The sequence below is a fragment of the Mus musculus genome, chromosome 1, assembly GCF_000001635.26.
Source record: "Mus musculus strain C57BL/6J chromosome 1, GRCm38.p6 C57BL/6J".
NCBI lineage: Eukaryota > Metazoa > Chordata > Mammalia > Rodentia > Muridae > Mus > Mus musculus.
The window spans coordinates 11,725,661-11,750,058 of record NC_000067.6 but is presented as its reverse complement, the minus strand read 5'-3'; the positions used below and the strand labels follow the sequence as shown (position 1 = coordinate 11,750,058).

The 24,398-nt window shown below is 39.6% G+C and overlaps 1 protein-coding gene across 10 annotated transcripts in view; it reads right to left on the bottom strand.

Moving 5' to 3' along the window:
- The window catches only part of A830018L16Rik (RIKEN cDNA A830018L16 gene), a 562,288-nt gene that overhangs the window by 225,844 nt on the left and 312,046 nt on the right, over positions 1-24,398 (bottom strand). For 8 of the 10 annotated variants that reach the window (XM_030254977.1, XM_006495544.2, XM_006495540.3 and 5 more), the window contains one exon: positions 1,959-2,094. In XM_030254977.1, coding sequence (XP_030110837.1) covers positions 1,959-2,094 — 136 coding nt within the window. The remainder of the gene's footprint in view (positions 1-1,958; positions 2,095-24,398) is intronic. The other 2 variants (NM_177173.6, NM_001310451.1) reach the window with 1 other exon arrangement.

The window sequence follows — 24,398 nt, the reverse complement described above, 5'->3', positions numbered from 1 at the left end:
CTCTATGAGTAGCACCTGCTTCTGATAAGAAGGAAGCCTCATCCTTGTTGGGGTTTCTTCCTAAGAAACTTCAGCTTCCAACAATGGCAGTTCTTTCTCAGAACCTACCCCATTGTGCATGAATTCTGCTTGCCCCTTTTCTTTTATGCTCTCACCTTTAATACATTTTTTTTTTCTGAAACTCACCTACCTTTACTGTGAAATGTATTCTGTTACTTTGGGAGATGAAGAATCCAGAAGCCATTGCCCAAGATGGCTTTAGAGGACAAGGAATGTTTTGGATACTAGTACACCCTACCCTAGTTATGCTCACCTGAGGCAAGACTTTCTGTCTCAAGGACTTTTCTTTTGTCTGCCTTTTCTCCTTCCAAGTGCCATATACAAACATTTAGGTCCTAGCCCCTATTTACACATGCAGCTGAGTCCTGAATGGAGAAATTTTCTACCTAAGAAGATAGTGAGGTGTCTGCTTCTTATTTCCCCACAAGACCCCACACAAGAGTCCTGAGCTAAGACTGAATAAGTTCTTAACTGTTATAATAGGCCTTCCATTTCTTCTCAGGGGGCAGTTTTCTCTGAGAATTCACTCTCTATGTTCTTGTCTCTCATACAGCACATATCCTTTATTAAAATGCTTGTATTGATTCTGGTCTTGTAATTACTTCCATCTGCATTCAATTCCTGACGCATCAAGAACCAGACATTACTTGGTTGAGTGTTTCTCGAATAAATTCAGATACAAATTCACTTTAAATACAGATTGTTTGTGATTACAATCCAACTCTATCATTTTGAAAGTGGAATGATAAAGAGCTAAGTGTGTGCTTGGTGTTTGTTCAGCTTGATCTTTAATAGTTTAGCAAGATATTTGGACAGGTATTCCTCTCTAAGTGTACCCAACAGGCCTATAATTGTAAGGAAAAGCCAAGCATCAACTCAATCTAATCAAACTTTCCTTATATAAAAATACTACAAAGTTTAAAATGCAAAAGATCTATTCCTTAGATGACCTACAATAGTAGAAAGGTCATTATATAAAAATTAATTGCTTTCTTCAGAGTGCTAATAAAAATATGTTTGCAGTGTTTGCACTTTGCTCTTTTGCTTGTCTTCAAACAACTTCCCCTGATTTTCTGAAGGTTTTTCATTATTTTTTTCTAAGCCAGCAACAATTAAAATAAAATTTCCAAAGGAGTAAAAAGCAAAGAGGAAAAGCTACAAGAATCGGATTTGATTTTCCTACCCTCACTCATTCCTTATTTCCAAGCAACTAATCCCCTCTCACCGAGCATAATAGACCAGACAGACAGAAAGGAGAGGAAAAATTGGCCAGCTACTACATTGTCCTTGCTAATCTGAGCCATTTACATAGGGTTAGGAGGCTTGTTTTAGCATTTAAACAGACTTAAAAGCCCTTTGCAAATGAGATTTAGTTCATACAAAAGAATGAATTGGTGGTATTTGGTGAGTTGCCTATAGCCCAGAACTGACTTGGCAGAAACCAAGCTGCTTTTTGGGCCACATGCAGTGTTGGCAAAGATTGCTTCCAGCTGCCAAAACTGGGAAGCCTCAAGCTGATTAAATTCTTACCAGGAGGTGAACGGGATGAGGCCAGGCTAAAAAGCCAATCATACCAGAATTTGAACTATACCTGAGCAAAACTCTTTTTAGAAAAGTGTTTTAAAGGTGGCTCTGAATGTTCAGAGCTTGCTGAACCTTCTCTGAAAAAAGAAATGAAGAGCAGGCAGGGAAGAAACCACAGAGGCTAAAGGACACAACACAATCTCAAGCTGAGTAGACAATCTAAACTTTTTGATTCTTTGTTGGTCAAAGTTGCCTTGCCCACAAAGATAAACGGCCAATGTCAGAACAAAAGTAATTAGGAAAACCATCTTCTTTCCACAGTACCCTCTTTGCATCAAAATCTTAGCTATACACACAACAAGTATAAGTTTTACCTGGCACACCTTGAACAGATGTTCAGTGTGACTTTGGCCTGTGGCTCGGCAGGGTGAGTAGGACGACCTTGGTTAAATTTGCTCCCCGAAAGTACCAGAGTGGTTACACCCTCCATCCTTAAGTCATCCAGATTTTCTGCAACAACACAAACAGTGACAGAGAGAATTAACTCCTGTTGAATTCAACAATGAACAATGTTTAATGTACCTACCTATCAGTAATTTGTGAAGTAAACCACTTTTTGTATTCTTTCAAAAAACCAACCAACCAACCAACAACAACAACAACAACAAAAAAAAACAACCAAACCTCATGTGTAAATTATATTTTCCAATTTTCTCTGGTGTACTTGGGTCATCTACAACTATACAACCTGACTCATCCACCTACAGTTTGAGGGGCTTGTCCACTCAGATAAAGCCAGATTTTGCCTATACCTAAGAATCAGGATCAGTCAGTGTGAAGCAACATTAGGTTTATTTCCTCCTCCTCCTCCTCCTCCTCCTCCTCCTCCTCTTCTGGTTTTTCAAGACAGAGTGAAGAGGTCAGCTCAGAGATTTTGGAAAATTCCACTGGGCCCCAGAACATGAAGACTCCATCCCCTCCTGGAAGAGAGAGGTCATGGAGCACGAAGGTACCCCTCCCCTCCAGAAGGGAGAGGTTGATTACATTCCTCAGGAAAACTGCAGGAGGAACCAACCATTGTCTTCCTACCCACCTCCCCACCCCCCACTTCCAAAGATAAGGGAAGCTTTTGCTACCTCATTCCCTAAGGACCAATCAGTTTAAAAGTCACACTGTTCTTCCAATCACATTGTGCCTAGTGGCTGTTGCTCTATTCTACCCTTGAAAACTGTATAAAAATTGGCTGAACAGGGTGCCCTAGGTCGTCGTGACCTCTTGTTTGAGTGCAAGATAACCCCAGCATGCTGGAACAATAAACTCCTCTTGCTTTTGCATCTATCTCCACCTCCAAGTGATTCACTAGGAGCCGTCCTGGTAGCTAAGGCTCATCAGAGTCTTACATGAGTTTCTCTGTGTAGCCCTGGCTGTCCTGGAACTCACTCTGTTTGCCAGGCTGGCCTCCAGTTCACTATTTCTCCTGTCTACCTCCTAAGTGCTGGGAATAAAGGCAAGTGCCACCACCACCAGACCACTTTGAGTTTTAAAAAAAGAGATACACACTTTAAATTTAAGTGTAGGCATCAGCAAGCAACACATTACGCCCAAAGTAGATGCCCAAAATGGTTGTATTTGTGGCAATGTCCTTAACAGAATGGACTCTGACAGGGTAAATAGAAGCCCAAGTTCAGCATTCCCAATTATCGCCTGGGGTCAGGGAGTAGAGGTCTGTTTATCAGGGAAGAAAATCTTGTAAGGGGGTAAGGTAAGAAACCTTACTTAATCCTCAGGGAATCTCTCCTAATACCTCCCTACCAAAGGTCAACTAACTTGGCAAGGGCAACTAGTTTCCTGGTTCTCAGTCATTCCGAGCAGCCTGGATCTGCTCAAAGATCCACTCTTTTTCTTCTGCCATTTTCCTTCTCACCCACCTCCCAACATGAGAGATAGCTTTGACAATTTGATAACCGATATATTTTTGTTTCTACTGAGTGGTCTAACTCAGTGGTCTTGGTGCACTTTCACTTACAACAAACATGTGGAAGTGTTTTGGTAGCAACACAATTGATTCTGTAGCTTTTGAAGCTATACTGTTGAAAAGATATATTTTACAACCAGTTTAACAAATTAATCCAAGTTTAAAAGGGACATAGCATCAAAATGCCTTGTGAATACATAACTCTAGACCCTGAGATTAGTGCAGCTCTGCCTCTGTCTGTCAGTCTCTGTCTGTCCCTGTGTCTCTGTCTCTGTCTGTTTCTGTCTGTCTCTGTCTCTCTGTCTCTCTCTCCCTCTCTGTCTCTCTCTGTCTCTGTCTCTTTCTCTCTCTCTCTCCCCTCTCTCTATGGTTAATACTTGCAACTGGTATGAAAGACCCACAACGTGAGGACTCCCCCACATTCTGACTCAGGAGAGGCGACACCCCAGAATCACCCACAAGAAACGGTCTTGCTGCAAACTGCAAGAGGATTTTTATTCAAGAGTGCTCTCGGGCCCACAGTCATACACCACGCAGGGGTAGAGGACCGTGGTGTGCCGAGTAGCTGAATAAGGGGGTATTTAAAGGAAGAAACCACAACTCAAGGAGGTGGGAAGGGCGTTGTTGGAAAAATACCAAAAATACCAGTTAAGAGTCACAAGGAAGTGCAAAGTTACAAGAGTCACGAGGAATACCTGGTAATTGTGAGGGTTATTTCTCAAGACAGTTTCTAAGAGCCCCTAACAATAGCACATTTGCATAGCGGGTTCCGGCAATGGTCAGGGTGACTTTCTTTGAATGAACACTCTTTGAACCCAGGAAGGGGGTGGGTGGAGGAATGTCACTATCTGTTTTATGATTAGCATACCTTGGAGCAATGAGTCACAGAGGTCACATTCCCAAGCCTGGGCCTAAAGGCCTAGAATTTTGTTTTTACTTTGTAATACTTTCAGGTACAAGTATAAAGAATAAGACCTGTAGAGTGTTCAGCCAAATAATGAAGTTAAATACAAGGGACCACCAGAGCCCATTAGCTCCTAACCAGGCAATGCAAACACAATCTCCAACAAACAAACACAAACAAAGTGAAATTTACCAGACAAGGAAACTTCTTTTTGCAAAAAAAGGTAAAATGGGCTAGCAAGCACATCAGGGTACGAAGTTCACTTTGTTGTTGTTGTTTGATTTTTTTGTTTTTTCTGACACTGGTGGCAAAGGCTGCTTTTTCCCTTCATTTGGGGACTGACCACACCATCATTCCCAGATGGCTAATTTTTAAAGAACCAGTTAAATACAGGAAAGCAGGGTAGAAGGAGAAGAGAACAGTTGTTCAAGCCAGAATGTTGGTGAGCATAGCTTAGAGTTCACAAGTTTTACCAGGTGAGACAGATTAAAGATTTAAATTCCTTCACATAAAACTTTACAAGGTGAGATTTATGGAATGTTGGCCATTGGTGGGCTACTAACCTTTGATGTTTGCTTCTCACACAGGAAGACTTCAAACATTGCTGGAAACAAACCCAAAACACACTTTCTCCCAGGATCCATGGCAACTTGACTGTGGTCAGCATACAACCAGTCTCAATTCTCTATCCAGTATCTCTGTGATGGCTGTCACAGAGTCTAACTCACATGTGGCCCATCTCAAAGATCACTTATTTACACACTCCAATTCCCTGCAATGTAAGAACTACTTCATCTCTAACTTCCTGAAAAGAGACCATGAAAGGGGATCTCTTTGTCTTTGTCTCTCAAGCCTATAGTTCTCCCTTCAGTATCATTGTGCTCAGCAAGGTTAATGAACTTTTGTCTAAGAAGGATGATACATCTTTGCATTTCTCCCAAACCCATTCATCTCTCTACTATCTAATTTTTGTGGGAGTAAAATATTGAGAGGTAAGTCTCACTGTGTTTGTTGCCTCTGGAACACATTCCTGCCCTTCACATCTTCAACACAAGGATTTTCAGTCATATGTGGGCCTCTGCCCTTCTCCATTATCAGACATTTTTTTCTCCACTACCAATACCTTTTGAAATTCTCCCCCAGGTGTCTTGTCCTTTGGTGAGTCAGGTTTACCAGAGATCTAGCCTATCTCAGTGCCGATAAACCAAAAACCCCAGTGCTAGATCAGGTCTTGGGTTTGCTGAGACTTACTGAATCTTTAAAAGGTAAAAAGTCAGCTATGCTCAGCACTGTGGATTTGACCATACTTCCCAAAAGGAAACGTGGGATTCACAAGGGTTTTTGCTTCTTTTTTTTTTTTTTTTTCAGACCTACTTGAGAGTACTACTCAATCTCACTCACCTAAAGTTCTCACTTTAGGTGTTTTACAAATTTAAATTTTTTATCCTGGGCATTATATTAAACATAAATAATGAGTTTTTCTTGGTAGTGCTCCTTGGCCTCAATGTAATGGAGTCAATGGCAGTCAATGGCCCAAAATGATGCCTTTGATTCTAAAATCTGTAGCAAATGGCAAGAAATCATACCTCTGTCTCTATAACTGTCCCTCTCTGTTGAGGTTTAGTTTTTAGCTTTATGATGCTAAATATTGGCCCACAAGGCCTAATTGCCCCAGAGATGAGAATTTGCAAGTACCCAAGTGAGGATATGTTACTTTGCCACCCAAATTATCCCTGACTAGTGAATAAAGATGTCTATAGCTAGGCAGAACAGAGATAGGTGGGGTTTTGTTTGTTTGTTTGTTTGTTTGTTTTGGGGGAGGTTCCTGGGCTTGGGGTCTGAGGAGACTATGTCAAGGAGGAAAGAGAAGAAGATGGAGAGAGGAGAGACACCGTGGATTAAGCGAGTTATGAATACATGGCCATGAGTGTTGGCCAATTGGCGTTAAGAACAGCCCAGATGGAACATAGCAAGTTATAATTTGGAGTTATTGATAGGGAAGTAGTGTCTCATAGCTTAGAGGGTAGATATCTGCCAAGTTCTAGTGCTTATTAAATCTTATTTTCAAAACAAAAGTTGTGTCTTTTATGGTTGTGTGGTAGGGTAAAAACCCCAATTTGAGATCAAATAATTACTATAACACTTCTCTGTCAACCCTGAACTATATCTCAATTTCTGCTACTTCATGAAAATCAAATTCACTCAAAGACCAAAACATCCTGTTTTGGGATTGGAACTAGAATTTAAAACTCCTATCTCTGCCTCCTGGTGACTTCTTGGCTTTGGTCCTGCAGAAAATGTCCCTGCTCCCTAGGCCAAGTTGCCAACTACCCCACATTGACCTTCTCTCCTCTGCAGCATTCAGCCTAAAGGCTGATCAGACGATCAAAGTCTAGCTGATAACTTCCAACCGCTGTGTTTTCTCTTTGCTGTGTTTTTCTCTTTGCTTCTAATTCAAAGCCAATCAGGCAAGGTCATATATGTGAGATGACAAGTTCCTGTTTGGCCCAAAGCAGGTATTGGTAACAAATCCTCTTGGTGTCCCACAAAGAAGCAACCCTAAAATATACCTATTGTAACTGTCAAAAAACAAAACAAAACAAAACAAAACAAAAAAACAAAAAACAAAAAACCCAAATGTTCCATACTGGCTAGTTCAAGACTGTGGAATCATTAATGAAGCCACTCTACAAATAGTTCCTGTGGTCCCTAGCTCCATTTCTATCTTTTCTTATTTGCCTGCACAAACATCTGTTTTAACTATCCCCAGGATCTCCATCCTCACGTGGTGAGTTTGATTATGTCATACATCCCTACACCAGTACTCCTTTCCAAACTCAGCCATGCTTCTTCCTCTCCTTGTTTCTCTATAGCCAGAAAATACACTTCACAATTTCTTTGAGGCATTGGATTATATTTTTAACTCATTTCCTTTCATTTCTGTTTCTCCCTTGTCAGTCAATCCATGTTTGCTTTATAGATAGAAATTCAACCAAAATAGAGAAAGCTTTCCAAGTGGGAAGCACTGTATTCACTTTGGACTCAATTCTAGAGTCTAAGCCCCTTTCATCTGAAAATACCTCACAAACAGCCTGATTTCATTGTGCTATCTATGGCATCGGTAAATATTTCTACTGGTTCTAAATGTGCTTTCTGCATTAATCATTCTCATGCTTCCATTTGGAAGGGTTGGCAGGGTTTCAACTTGTAACATGCCTCTCAGAACTAATAGGACCTAACCCTACATAGAAAGCAACCCTCCTCCACTGTAGGAGACACCAAAAACAAGACCCAATTATTAACATAGGAATCCACAAAGCTAATAGAAAAGCTAAATTTTAAGCCATACACCTTTTCTTTCATGTTGTCTCTCCATTTAACCTTAATCCTTATTAACCTGAAGCAAGATAGAAATTAGCAAAAGAGGCAGTCATCTTATACCAAAGTTGGTTTACAGAGGAAGGGGAATAATTTTATGTGAGGGTGGGAAAACTTAAAGTGTTAGCAGTGCTTCATGATCAATTTCACTCTATCATATTGAAGTGAGGATTTTTCTCTTCTTAGCGGTCCGCATGAAGTCGCTCAGTCCTGCCATATATACCCTCACCTCAAGAGCCCCAGGAGCTTTGTCTTCAAGCATTCATTACCTTCTCTTTGAGTCCATTTGACTCCCTTGATAATCATTTACACCTTTCAAAGTTGCTTCCCTTTTAACAATCCCCTCTCCTTAACAATGGGGAATTACATGTCTTGATCTCAGTAGGTAATTGGGATTCCTTGGGATACCCCTCTATACATGAATGCATTTGTATACACTTTCTCTTGTGAATCTGCCTATGGTTTGGGGCAGAAGAGAAAGACTGGAAGATTATGAGGGCATAGGAAGAGAAAGGATTCCTTCCAGAATTTAAGCAAAACAAAAACATTTTCTGTAAAGGCTGGTGATATAGAGTTCTTGTTCTTCTCATATATAAATATTTTATGTTGAATTGGCAATAAAGCAGGCTTAACTCCTAAGTGAATATGACATTGGGCTTCATTCCTTCCTGAAGACATCCCTAAGAATCTCAAAGAAAGACATTTTACCTTCCCGCATCCTTTTGAGGCAGTCTTCACTTTATCAGCTGTAATACTGGCAGGTCTCCCAAGGACACCTACGTGATCTCAGAGTTCCTTTATTTTGAACTCTCTCTCTCTCTCTCTGAGTGTGTGTGTGTGTGTGTGTGTGTGTGTGTGTGTGTGTGTGTGTTTAAAGCAAAGCCCTTGGAGGTTAAAGCAGAACTTGCCAGAGTAATTTCTCTTCCTCCCACTATGTGTTCCCTTGAGATCAAAGTCAGGTTGTGTCTCAATTGATTGGCAAAACTAACACATTAATAATTATGCTGGTCTAGATTTCTTGTGTGTTATTGATGGTGGAGTCCCTCTGACAGTTAGCATCTCTTTCTGTATTTGGCTTAGTGCAACAGGTAAGGCAGAAATGCCTCCTGTGTATTCAGGAAAAAGCTGCTTGGCTTTGTAAGCTTAGTCCTGTGTCTGTGAGCTTGCTTTTTCAGCCTGGGTTGGAAAGATGTTCTTGGTTCTGAAGCATCCTAAGTGTCGTTTCATTATGTTTGGCTTTGAGCATTGACATCCAAATTCAATTCTGCTGCATTCTCATTTTCTTATTCCATGATCACAGTGACAATTCAACTAAATGTTGTTAAAATATATTGGTATAGAAGCAAATATAAAGACAAATGTGCAGTCACTAGATAGCAAGTATCTGCATCTCTAGGCTTTATCCAAACTTCTGCAAGGCAGGAAGTGTTTGGAAGAGAGACTGAAAGACAATTGACAAACGGATAATGCCTAAAACATAGATGACATTCCAGTACTGAACTACAACCTCCTCAGCAACTGGCCTCAAACATTCAAGATTTGTTTAATAAATCAAATATTAAATTGGTTTCCCTCCTTTTTCTTCCATTTCCAACACATGTTGCACTAAAGAGATAGGCAGAGTCACCTCCTAAAGGTGTGAATTAATGCCCCTTACCCACCTGCATCCTAGTATAGTCCTTATGAGGCATGGTAAGGCTCAGCAAGTAGTAACTTTCCATTCTTCCTTTCTCGGCCTCCTTCCTTAGATGCTGGCTAGAATCGTTGCCCCTTCTGATTCGTTGGCTCCCTGGCTCTTTCTTTAAATTCTTTCATTGTTGTATGGTTTCTTGTCTGCCAAGTGTCTCACCTCCATGCAGGCTTAAATGACTTAACTTCCTCCCACTTCCTCTTCTATATTCTTCTCTAGTCAGCTCCTGAGAATGACAGCTTGCCTGCCAAGGTATAGTGTGGGGTGGGGAATTGTATTTTAAATGCTAATAAAATTGTCCTTGAGTTTTTATTTGAGTAAATTCTTAAAATATTTTATTAATAAGAATAAAAATGTCAAGAAGAGATTTTGATTTCTCTTGTAACAAAAATAATTGATTTTAATAATTTCTTAATTACTTATTTTAAAACCTGACCTTTACATATATTGACTCCTAGAAATTGGTTTCTGAAGGGATGCTTTTGCTGTACTTATCTATAGACACAGGGAAAAGAAAATTCTCAGGGAGCTAAAGAGGGAAGAAGCTGTACTGAGCAATTTTGAGCCAAATTTGAAACAGATTTTATCAGATACTGATGAGGACCGTGGATGGCCAAGTCCATACCTGAGACTCATATTAAACATATGGTACTGAACTTACTTACAAAGGCAAATTCCAAAGACTATGTATTTCCCAACTTCATCTAGTCATAGGCAATTAGCAAATATCCTGATGGACTTGAACTTATAAGTAGCATATATCCTGATGTATTTGTACTTCTTGCATATGTACCTCCTGTCTATGCGTGATCAAGCACACATTCATAATGACACTTGAAATTTTGGTTTCTTTTAAAAAACACAGAAATATTATAAAGACATGTTTTTCATTTTAATCCTAGGTGTGGGCATATGGGGCTGTTTTGGACTTACTGCAGTAGCTGACTATGATTTGCCTCATGCTCTAGCAAAGGCATGGTATTGCCAAGAGCAGATGGTTTCTGCAATTACATAACATTTGGAATTCTGGGAACTTTTCAGAGAGAATATAAATCCTAGAGTCCTATAGGCAGGGTTGGTGGTTGTTCGGGGACATTGGTTGTGGTTTGTTAGTAGTCATGATCAAAAAAGATACAAAAGGAAAGAAATTAAATTCATGGATCTCTATCCTTTTCTCTCCCCCTCTGTCCTTCTTTCTCTCCCATCTAGTGATAGAGGGTGAAACTGGTGGGGATAGGGAGGGATTAAAAGGTAGGAGGGGGGAAAGGCCCTCAAGTAGCAAAGACAGTCTACACAAAGCCTTCACAGTTGGGGAAACCAAGCTTGTTTATAGAAACACACAACTTGTTACCTTAAATAACCACAGCCCCTGCATTCCAGGAAGTTATTCTATCCTTGGAAAAGTAGGGTTTACAGGTTAGAGCTGGGTTTTTTTGTTGTTTTGTTTTATAGACCTCTTAAGCACAGTAATTTAAACATAAAACATAATATTAGCCATCACAAAGTCTGAGATATCAGTATGTGTTTTAACTCTGGGGCCTAATATGAGAGAAGTAACTGGACCAGGAAAGTATATTAGAAAGCAGAGGAGGACCACACATTGGGAAGACTAACTGAAGAGCTGAAGGTGAAATCTGAGCAAGCTCCTCCACAGTCTATCTCTCAGGGAGACCTGAAATGCAATACGTTTGCATAGATGACCCCAGAGAGAGTTGAGGAACGTGTTGAGAATCGAGCAATAGACCAGATGGCTAAGGAAATCCGACAGTTCTCACCACAGGGTTACCTCAAGCAGGAACACTTCGTTCACTCAACTTTCATCATAAGAAAAGAGAAACACGATAAATGAATGTTGGATTTTAAATGTTTGAGAAGACACTAGCCTTTTCTTTCAAACAGAAAACCCAAATGCATGGATTTATGTTTAAAGGTGGCCTATAAAACTGCAGCACGTCTTCTCAGTCCTAAGAATGCTACTGAGAAGAACGAAACTAACTTACCACTGAGAGCACAGACATTTTTATCTTTATTCACTGGCAAATAACCAAGAACTAATCAAGCAAAATAGTGTTTTGATGTCAGAAAATAGCATCTGCTTAGATAAAATAATCCCAGGACTTTCATTTCAGTCAAGTGTAATCCATGAAATAATTACAGCTGTTTGAACTAGACAGTGTGGGAGGTGAGTGGATTTTCACATCTGTTTCAAGGCACTTTATAGAAAAATTAAAAGCCTTTCAAGTGTAAGTCTCTTCACAGAGATTCATTGATGAGATGAAGGAGAATTATATGGTGGTTTTCCCTGCATTAAAATTGGTTTGTTGATTTATATCAATAAAACTGATTCGGTCAAATGTTTTGAACAGATGTTACATATTCTGAGTGAATTATTAAAATTAAAGCAAATGTTAAGAAAGCATCAGAGATTAGACAACATCAAATAAAATATGTATAAAATATTTCTGTTATGAGAGCCAGTTACATTTCCAAAAAAGGAAGAGAAAGAGAATAATAACTCAGTTTGCTAGCACATCCCATGGTAGAGGCAAGGGCAGTGGATGGGGAAATGATGAGGGGCTGTGTGAGCAGCTGAGGCTTCACCATTCTCATAGTTATACCTGAAATAAGACTTCACATCTGTCTGTGTGCACCAGAGTAGTATGACTTCAATTTCACAAAAAAAGGAGTTTATAAAAACAATAAAATCCATAAATAATTAGAAAAAAAGTAGCAGTGTACAGAAATTACAGGTCTCAAGTTTTAGACTAATGATAGGCTAATGAATGTAAAAAAGAATTTTATTTGGGAAATAAGTTTTGAAGATTTTAAATGCTATATTGAGCTTTTCCATTTTAATGCAATAGAAGGAAACATATTACAAAATATTTAATTTCATTGGCTCCATGAATCAATAGCAAAAGAAAAAGATTTAACTGATAAATAATATTGATTTAAATTTGTACATATTCTGTCTCTGTTAACTGGAAAATACTAGAAATATATTGATATGTTCTTTTAGCTACCATTCTTTGTATTATTTCTAGGAATGGAAATGTCTACAGGACAACCTAAGTTTTATAAGGTTGTATAGGCTTCAATTTGTTTGTTTAGATTGCAAGTGAATTGTAAGCCTTGGGTTAATCGGCCTTATCATTAGACAAATTGTGAAGGTTCTTCATTTAGTCAGAAAAAAAAAAGTAAGTCATCTGGGAATAGTTTTCGACTTCTGATCAGGAAGAAAATGCTGGCACTTCTAACAAAGTCAAACCTAACACTATTCAAAGCAGAGTTGCTGCATCAGAAATCATGATTTCTATCAACTTTCAGCAACCACAAGTTCAAGAGATTATGTTATATACACTAAAACATTGGCTGGTGAATCCTGAAATACTGATTACTTTCTGAAAGTCTGATAGATGATTTTATAAACTGTATAAACTTCTCTATAATAAGAGTACTGACATGTGAATTTATCTCAGCACAGGATACATAAGCAAGCTGTTCTTTTAAAAATGGAACAGTTATTGCCCCCATTCAAGTCATGATATATCATGACCAACACAAAAACCTAAAGAAAAGAGCAACTAAGAGGTATCAGTGATCTGAATTATGGATCACAGAGGGGGACTATGGCAAAGGACTTAGGAAGAAATTAAGAGTGAATATTATGCAAAGTGCTTAAAATTCAGACACAAGGAAATGATGATAGGCAGTCAAGAGGATTGATCTGTCAATCAAAAATAAAAGAATTATGTAAATTTTCAAATCTTTATAAAATAGTGGGTAAAATGTATTATAATTTACTTTTCCATTGACGTGATAAGACACCAAGATCAAGGCAACTTATAGAACACACCATTTGATGGGGCTTGTAGTTTCATGACCCCCATGGTAAGGGATACTGCAGCAGGCTGGGAAGAAGCTATGAACTTACAGCTTGAGACACAACAATGACACAGAAATGGCTAACTTGAAAATCTTACAAAAACATTATTATTTTAGTTAAAATGTGTTTGACCAATTTCAGTTTCCTTAAGATTTTTTCCTCTAGCTAAATGGTTCTTACAGTGAACATCTCTCAATAATTTCTGTTTTGAGAAAGTATGTTTTATTTCTATGACAGGAAATAATCACTGGTACTATTGAAAAGCATTATTTTGTTCAAAACATTATTTATACCACTACAGATGCCAGAGATAATTAAATGAATTTAGATTCAACTCAGAAGCCGTAAAGAAATACACTGTGGGTGTATCTGTGAGAGTATGTGCTAAGAGGACTAATGAATTGGACTTACTCTGAAGACAAGGGGCACAATCTCACTGTCTGGGTACCTGGGTAAAGATAGAACATGAACAAAGTGTCAACACTCCCCTCTTCTGTATTCCCCAGGGTCAACTGCAGCCATGGCTTCTGCACACCGTGTCCTGAACAGAATCACTTTTGCTGTATTCCTTTGCTACAACGTGCTGCATCCTCTAGAACCAGTAATTACTATAAATCTTTATTCCTTTAAGTTTCTTCTCCCTGCTCAGGTATTTTGTCACAGTGATGCAAAAGAACTAGTACAGAAAATTGGTATCAAAGTAGTGGTGTTATTGCTGTGACTAAACCTGAGAATATGGTTTTCAAGCCTCTGATTACAGCTTGAATCAGAGATGTGACTGTGGGAGGGCAACCCCATCCCTCACTTGATGTCCTGTCTTCCTGCTGGAGGTAGGCTCTATAAATTCCCTCTCCCTGCTGTCAGGCATTTCATTTAAGGTCCCTCCCTTTGAGTCCTGGGAGTCTCTCACTTTCCAAGTCTCTGGTGCATTATGGGGGCTCCCCCCAAACTCCTATTTCCTGATGTTGCCTGCTTCCACTCTTTTTGCTGGCCTTCAGGGCTCCAGTCCTTTTCCCTCAGCCAATACCAGATCAGGTTCTGCTCTCCCTCCAACTCCCCCCACGACACCCCATCCACTTTCCCTCCCAGGTACCCCCTTCCTCCCCACTTGTGATTGCTTTCTCCTTTCTCCCAAGTGGGACTGAGGCATCCTCACTTGGGCACTTCAGCTTGTTGAGCTTTTTGAATTTTTCATCTGTTGAATGTATCTTGGGTAATCTGTTTTGTTTTTTTTTTTCTAATATCACTTAATCGTTTCTGTCTGAATTACAGGGATGGAAATGGAGAGAAAACCGAGGTAAAGAAGGCCCAGCAACAGGCCCAAAGTGTAATCCAGCTCAAGGGCTCAAGGGGACATCCCAAGGCCTGACACTATTACTGAGGCTCTTGAGATCTCACAAAAAGATGTATATCTTGACTGTACTCCAAAGACCCAACAGGCAGCTGGAAGAGTCAGATGCAGATATTTGCACCCAACCAATGGACAGAAGCAGCTGACCCCTGTTGTTGAATTAGGGAAGGCTATAAGAAGCTGAGGAGAACCACAATCCTATAGGAGGTCCAGCAGTATCAATTAATCTAGACCCTCGAGATCTCTCAACACTTGACCACCAAACAGACAGCATATACAAGCTGATATGAGGCCCCCAACACACATACAGTAAAGAACTTCTGGGACTATGTTATTTCAGAAATGATGCACCTAACCCCCAGGAGAATGGAGGCCCCAGAGAATTTAGGAGTCAGGTGGGTAGGATTGGGCCATCCACGTGGGGATGAGGTAGGATGGGGAGAAAGTGTGGGATGTGGAGCAGTCAGAGGGTGGATGGGGGAGGGCAGGGAATGGAATATGGAGTTTAAAAATAAATTAAAAATAAAATATTTTTTTAAGAAAGAAAGAAGATAGCTTGGAAGAAGCATTTTTTTAAAAATTCAGAAAATTTGGCTGGACAAATCTCAAAATGCCGTAAGCATAGCTTAGAGGAACATTCTGGAAGAAGCAACATGAAAATGGGCAGTAAAGATTGTTCTCATGAGGTTTCAGAGGGGGAAAGGCCCAGCTCTGAACTGGGATTGAAGGTATTCATGCTAAATTCCATTAAAAAATAATCTCTCCATGTTATTAGTGTCTTGAAATTTTGTGTGAGGCTTAGCCTAAAAGTGATGGCAAAGGGAAGTTCAGTACAGTGCTGTGTTGAGATTGTAGTGTGGATATTGTTTGTAACTTTATGTTTGTAGTGAGAAAGGAAAAAGAAAAATAGAGAAGAAAGATTTATGAAGTATAATATCTATGCAGAAAATGAGCTACTTGAAAGTTGTATACAAGGAGGGTATAGTAATTAAAGAGACACCAATAGAGAGAATATGAATATTTTTAGCATGAAAGTAAGAATTTGGACTAACCTCATCAACCACAAGCTTTGGGGCATAAAACAAAATACTCAATTGAAATATTTTCCATTGATATGTTAGAATAAGAATGTTACAGAATACTTAAATATACTGTGAAGCCTGAGATTGTGTTATTTACTAGATAAACCTGTTTTCAGTTGTGGTGTGTTTCAACCTTTGCATACCTTTCATCCAAGAGCTTTCTGCTTGAATACTGTAAACAGGATTAAATAAAATCAACCATAGGTCAAGAGGCAGAGCATGCAACCAGTTGGCAGGAAGTGAATGTAGTATTTTTAAGAAAAAAAGTATAGAAAGGAAGTTCAGAGAGTGGCTGGAGAGATGCACAGGAAGTAGAAGGGAGGGACATTAAGTTTGAAAAGTTTTTTGAGAAGTTGTAAGAGAGGGGCATTCCTTCTGAGATGCTGGCTGAGGAGGAAGGTCATCTGGGTACTTTCTCTGCTTCTCTGAGCTAGCAGGCTTTCACCCCAGCACCCAAGTCTTCATTGGTAAAATTCAAATGATTGAGATCTTGTTAAAAAAAACAACAGGACACTCTACTCATGTATTTTCCAATGTGATCTGATGGGTGACAAATAATGCTCAAATGTATAGCAACCTGCCATGGTTCATGTGGCACTGGCTTTGGAGGTATCAGAGTACAAGGATCATGAAGTCTTCTACCCAACTTTTAAGGATGGCTTGTAAGCCAAATTATCATATGCAATATAACTGAAACCATATACAGCATGATGAAGCTGTAAGGGTAAAGCCCAAGCCAAAATGGAAACTTCTGGACATGGGAGACAATAAGAATTTGGAGTATTTTCCAAGGAAAGCTACATTCAAGGCAAACTCATAAGGCCTACATATAATAAGGTTGTAGGGATAGGACTTTCCAATCTCATTGCAGTACACTTCAAATCATGTGGTCCAGATGTCCAACATGGAACTATAATATGTAATATTTGCCTGTATTGTTTTTGTTTTCCTTTGGTATGATTATTCTATGTTCATATTCATCCTATTTATATTGAGAATGATTTTTCTCTATATTGGAAGTATATGACTTGCTTTTGATATTAGTACCTGTGCATGTACAGGGGTAAGGTTAGTTTATAGAATCTCACAACTAAAAGTTTACCTTGGGTCTCAAGGACTCTGAACTTAGATGGTTGGACAATGTTAAGTCTAAGAGGACCCTTGAAGATAGACTAAATGCATTTTGCATTAAGAGATGGAGCTGAGACTTTAAAGATAGCAGAGGTGGAATGTTATAATCTGTAGTGAAGTGTTTGGTGTCACGTTGACAAGGGGTGGATTGTTGAAGGTAATCTTCTTTGTCAAAGTAACTGAAGTTTAGAATCCTCAGGAGATGGAAAGATACATCTGTGTTTTGGGAGGATATTTCTAGAAATTATTGACTGTAAGGGGAAGAACTGTCTTAAATATGAACATTATCATCACATGACCTGGAGTCTCAGATAAGGTAAAAGAAACAAAGGGACAAAGCTGGCGGAGTCCTGCCATTCTCCTTTCTCTACTTTAAAGCTTGCTGTGACACAGACTGTTCCTTCTTGGCCAAGATGAACTGAATCCTCTGACACTGAGAGCTAATAGAAATCTGTCCTTATTGATTTGGACAATTCCAAATTCCTAAGTTGAGAATTTTCTGGGTGTGTTTTGATTGATTTGTTGACTGCATGAACATGGACTATAAATGAAATCATTTTGCCTTGTTCTACATTTAATGGTATTTTACCAGACTAGAGATATCAATCAGGCTTATTTTAATAAATATTTCTGCATGTGGTGATGTGATATGCTACTTCTTAGTTTTTATTTTGGGAAGAGTATAATATATTCATACAAATCACTTTAGTCCAAAGCACAGCAGCAACATTTTGTTTGAACGCTCTAAGTTATACTTAGTTATACTGACTCAGTCAGAAGTAGAAAGGCTTCAGATGCAAACACAAATCCACTGGTGGGTATGCAGCTAGGATTTAATGCCAGTGTGTGTTTTCACTAAATTAAACTCTACTGGGACTTAAATGGGTGACACCAGCATCCATTTGCTTGAATCTCTCTCTTCTGGCATTCAGTGCTTACATTTTCTTAAGCTCTAGCTTTTGTTTGAAGGCATGTTCTTCAGCTTTAACTGCCTTCCTTTGTATTTACTTCTCCATTCTTCCTCTTTATGAGCTGCATGTGTTTTTGTTAAACATGACTTCCTTTTTTGAGCTGCATGGGTTTTTTGTTTGTTTGTTTGTTTGTTGTTTGTTTGCTTGTTTGTTTTTTACACATGACTTACTCATGAATGCTTTAAGCTAATATTTGAAAAAAAGACTATATCAGAGTTTTGGGTGTTGTTATTGTTCTTAGCATTTCCCTTCATGGAATACTCTGAGTAAAGCAAAAATTAACTACATGTCCATAGAAGATGAGGGCAAAGTGTATTATGTTAGTCATACTTTCAAGGATTTAACTGCAATTCAGTTAATTAAAAAATAATGCTAAGCGTCAAAGCTATCTATTCTCTTCAAACTCCCCCCTGCCCATACACTGAGTCTTTTGAAACGATAAAAAAATGTCAAATGTGGAGAAAAAATGTAAAAGGTTTTAAAATTGCTGTTGATGTGTTTTGGCTGTAGTGACCATCTCATGCTTCCTGGTGGTATGCACAGATGAAAAGCATGGCATACCTTTCTAAACACAGAGTAGCAAGCCCCTTGCCTCCCCCTGTTGCCAAGGTTTTCTTGAATCTGTTTTGCACCATATATGACACATCGCAAATCCATTTTGCAGTTTGCTTTTCTCAGAACCCATGTTCTGTTCTCACCCCTTACACTTCACGTCGGAGAATACAGTCACCCAAACTGAAATCTCACAAAACCATTTCCAATTCTGTTCCACTTTCCTGGATAGCTGCCTCCGTTGAACTGGATCTTACTAAGATGTGATGAGGCCTGGTGTTACCTGTGGATATCATTTCCCTTCCTGTAGTCGATATACTCTCTTGTTAGTTTTTTAGTTTTTGAGATTATAATATTACAGTATCCCTTCTCCCTTCCCTTTTCTTCTTCAATGCATTTCCTGATCTCTTTCAAATTTATGGCCTTGAAATCATTCATTGTTGTTACATCCATTCTGTCTATCTATATGTGAATGCATATTTATGTCTCTTCTCAAATATAACCCGATCAGTCTGTGTAAGGTAGAAAGATAATTTTTTAGTTTGCTAAAAATGTGCATTTTCTGATAAAAAAGGATAAAATTGTAAAGTATATCAATACTAATGTATAACATATTGTCTTTATAAACTAGCCATGCCCCTTGTTCATCCAAGGAAGAGTCTTGCTATCTCAAGTCTGTGCTTCCTTCTCCACCTTGTCACATCCTCTCCCTTCATTCAACCTTTGTCCAACGACTGCCTTTTTATAGGGATGTCTGAAGATTCTAAGACAGAATCTTCTATTTTCCCATCTTATATCTTTATCTCTGTTACATGCATTATTTTCTGGAATCATATTATACAATCACAGTTCATTGCTTACACTGTTGACTAATCAAATTATAGCAAGTGTCTCACAATGACTACTGTGTTCTAATTTTCCAGATCTGTCCTTAGAATATGAATGCTCACCGGTTATATATCAAATGCACAAAAAATTAATCATCCAAACACCATGATTTGCAGACCACAATTACCACCACTTTATACATGATGCATATTATAGATAAAGTCCAATCAAAAGTCTACTGGGTTTCCCAATGCAAGAGTTAACTGGGGAGATAATAATGACAATTATTAGCCGGGCATGGTGGCGCATGCCTTCAATCCCAGCACTTGGAAGGCAGAGGCAGGCAGATTTCTGAGTTCGAGGCCAGCCTGGTCTACAAAGTGAGTTCCAGGACAACCAGGGCTACACAGAGAAACCTTATTCGAAAACAACAACAACAAGAAATAAATAAATAAAATAAAAAAATAATGGAAATTATTTGTCTAGCTTGCAGCTAAGGGTCAACTTTGTATGGATGTAAGTTCAAGAAGGTTTTCTTGAATCTGTTTTGCAATAATTATCATGTATTACTTACCTCTTACATTCAGTAAATGTGTATTTAGTTAACTTCTTGCATTAGATAACATTCTTCAAAGTGAAAATTTTAAAGTAAAAGTATCATTTGTTGATTGTCTATTTTAAGCAAATGGTAAAATAACCAGCTAGGAACTCAGACCCAGACTCCAAGAAGTTTTGAGATACTGAATTTTACCAACAATATGATATTGCGGCCAGCCTCTGCCGCATTTGCCTGGGTTGACACCATGGTTTTATTCATGTGAAACACAGGCCTTCACCAGACTATCCAAGAAAGTAGAATAGAATTGGAAAAGGGACAAGTCCCTTCCGCTCGACTCGAGACTCGAGCCCCGGGCTACCTTGCCAGCAGAGTCTTGCCCAACACCCGCAAGGGCCCACACGGGACTCCCCACGGGACCCTAAGACCTCTGGTGAGTGGACCACAGTGCCTGCCCCAATCCAATCGCGCGGAACTTGAGACTGCGGTACATAGGGAAGCAGGCTACCCGGGCCTGATCTGGGGCACAAGTCCCTTCCGCTCGACTCGAGACTCGAGCCCCGGGCTACCTTGCCAGCAGAGTCTTGCCCAACACCCGCAAGGGTCCACACGGGACTCCCCACGGGACCCTAAGACCTCTGGTGAGTGGATCACAGTGCCTGCCCCAATCCAATCGCGCGGAACTTGAGACTGCGGTACATAGGGAAGCAGGCTACCCGGGCCTGATCTGGGGCACAAGTCCCTTCCGCTCGACTCGAGACTCGAGCCCCGGGCTACCTTGCCAGCAGAGTCTTGCCCAACACCCGCAAGGGCCCACACGGGACTCCCCACGGGACCCTAAGACATCTGGTGAGTGGAACACAGCGCCTACCCCAATCCAATCTCGTGGAACTTGAGACTGCGGTACATAGGGAAGCAGGCTACCCGGGCTTGATCTGGGGCACAAACCCCTTCCACTCCACTCGAGCCCCGGCTACCTTGCCAGCTGAGTCACCTGACACCCGCAAGGGCCCACACAGGATTCCACACGAGATCCTAAGACCTCTAGTGAGTGGAACACAACTTCTGCCAGGAGTCTGGTTCGAACACCAGATATCTGGGTACCTGCCTTGCAAGAAGAGAGCTTGCCTGCAGAGAATACTCTGCCCACTGAAACTGAGGAGAGTGCTACCCTCCAGGTCTGCTCATAGAGGCTAACAGAGTCACCTGAAGAACAAGCTCTTAACAGTGACAACTAAAACAGCTAGCTTCAGAGATTACCAGATGGCAAAAGGCAAACGTAAGAATCCTACTAACAGAAATCAAGACCACTCACCATCATCAGAACGCAGCACTCCCACCCCACCTAGTCCTGGGCACCCCAACACAACCGAAAATCTAGACCCAGATTTAAAAACATTTCTCATGATGATGATAGAGGACATCAAGAAGGACTTTCATAAGTCACTTAAAGATTTACAGGAGAGCACTGCTAAAGAGTTACAGGCTCTTAAAGAAAAGCAGGAAAACACAGCCAAACAGGTGATGGAAATGAACAAAACCATACTAGAACTAAAAGGGGAAGTAGACACAATAAAGAAAACCCAAAGCGAGGCAACGCTGGAGATAGAAACCCTAGGAAAGAGATCTGGAACCATAGATGCGAGCATCAGCAACAGAATACAAGAAATGGAAGAGAGAATCTCAGGTGCAGAAGATTCCATAGAGAACATCGACACAACAGTCAAAGAAAATACAAAATGCAAAAGGATCCTAACTCAAAACATCCAGGTAATCCAGGACACAATGAGAAGACCAAACCTACGGATAATAGGAATTGATGAGAATGAAGATTTTCAACTTAAAGGGCCAGCTAATATCTTCAACAAACTAATAGAAGAAAACTTCCCAAACATAAAAAAAGAGATGCCCATGATCATACAAGAAGCATACAGAACTCCAAATAGACTGGACCAGAAAAGAAATTCCTCCCGACACATAATAATCAGAACAACAAATGCACTAAATAAAGATAGAATATTAAAAGCAGTAAGGGAGAAAGGTCAAGTAACATATAAAGGAAGGCCTATCAGAATTACACCAGACTTTTCACCAGAGACTATGAAAGCCAGAAGAGCCTGGACAGATGTTATACAGACACTAAGAGAACACAAATGCCAGCCCAGGCTACTATACCCGGCCAAACTCTCAATTACCATAGATGGAGAAACCAAAGTATTCCACGACAAAACCAAGTTCACACAATATCTTTCCACGAATCCAGCCCTTCAAAGGATAATAACAGAAAAGAAGCAATACAAGGACGGAAATCACGCCCTAGAACAACCAAGAAAGTAATCATTCAACAAACCAAAAAGAAGACAGCCACAAGAACAGATTGCCAACTCTAACAACAAAAATAAAAGGGAGCAACAATTACTTTTCCTTAATATCTCTTAATATCAATGGACTCAATTCCCCAATAAAAAGACCTAGACTAACAGACTGGCTACACAAACAGGACCCAACATTCTGCTGCTTACAGGAAACCCATCTCAGGGAAAAAGACAGACACTACCTCAGAGTGAAAGGCTGGAAAACAATTTTCCAAGCAAATGGACTGAAGAAACAAGCTGGAGTAGCCATTTTAATATCGGATAAAATCGACTTCCAACCCAAAGTTATCAAAAAAGACAAGGAGGGACACTTCATACTCATCAAAGGTAAAATCCTCCAAGAGGAACTCTCAAGTCTGAATATCTACGCTCCAAATGCAAGGGCAGCCACATTCATTAGAGACACTTTAGTAAAGCTCAGAGACACTTTAGTAAAGCTCAAAGCATACATTGCACCTCACACAATAATAGTGGGAGACTTCAACACACCACTTTCTTCAAAGGACAGATCGTGGAAACAGAAACTAAACAGGGACACAGTGAAACTAACAGAAGTTATGAAACAAATGGACCTGACAGATATCTACAGAACATTTTATCCTAAAACAAAAGGATATACCTTCTTCTCAGCACCTCACGGGACCTTCTCCAAAATTGACCATATAATTGGTCACAAAACAGGCCTCAATAGATACAAAAATATTGAAATTGTCCCATGTATCCTATCAGACCACCATGGCCTAAGACTGATCTTCAATAACAACATAAATAATGGAAAGCCAACATTCACGTGGAAACTGAATAACACTCTTCTCAATGATACATTGGTCAAGGAAGGAATAAAGAAAGAAATTAAAGACTTTTTAGAGTTTAATGAAAATGAAGCCACAACGTACCCAAACCTATGGGACACAATGAAAGCATTTCTAAGAGGGAAACTCATAGCGCTGAGTGCCTCCAAGAAGAAACGGGAGACAGCACATACTAGCAGCTTGACAACACATCTAAAAGCCCTAGAAAAAAAGGAAGCAAATTCACCCAAGAGGAGTAGACTGCAGGAAATAATCAAACTCAGGGGTAAAATCAACCAAGTGGAAACAAGAAGAACTATTCAAAGAATTAACCAAACGAGGAGTTGGTTCTTTGAGAAAATCAACAAGATAGATAAACCCTTAGCTAGACTCACTAAAGGGCACAGGGACAAAATCCTAATTAACAAAATCAGAAATGAAAAGGGAGACATAACAACAGATCCTGAAGAAATCCAAAACACCATCAGATCCTTCTACAAAAGGCTATACTCAACAAAACTGGAAAACCTGGACGAAATGGACAAATTTCTGGACAGATACCAGGTACCAAAGTTGAATCAGGATCAAGTTGACCATCTAAACAGTCCCATATCACCTAAAGAAATAGAAGCAGTTATTAATAGTCTCCCAACCAAAAAAAGCCCAGGACCAGATGGGTTTAGTGCAGAGTTCTATCAGACCTTCAAAGAAGATCTAATTCCAATTCTGCACAAACTATTTCACAAAATAGAAGTAGAAGGTACTCTACCCAACTCATTTTATGAAGCCACTATTACTCTGATACCTAAACCACAGAAAGATCCAACAAAGATAGAGAACTTCAGACCAATTTCTCTTATGAATATCGATGCAAAAATCCTCAATAAAATTCTCGCTAACCGAATCCAAGAACACATTAAAGCAATCATCCATCCTGACCAAGTAGGTTTTATTCCAGGGATGCAGGGATGGTTTAATATACGAAAATCCATCAATGTAATCCATTATATAAACAAACTCAAAGACAAAAACCACATGATCATCTCGTTAGATGCAGAAAAAGCATTTGACAAGATCCAACACCCATTCATGATAAAAGTTTTGGAAAGATCAGGAATTCAAGGCCCATACCTAAACATGATAAAAGCAATCTACAGCAAACCAGTAGCCAACATCAAAGTAAATGGAGAGAAGCTGGAAGCAATCCCACTAAAATCAGGGACTAGACAAGGCTGCCCACTTTCTCCCTACCTTTTCAACATAGTACTTGAAGTATTAGCCAGAGCAATTCGACAACAAAAGGAGATCAAGGGGATACAAATTGGAAAAGAGGACGTCAAAATA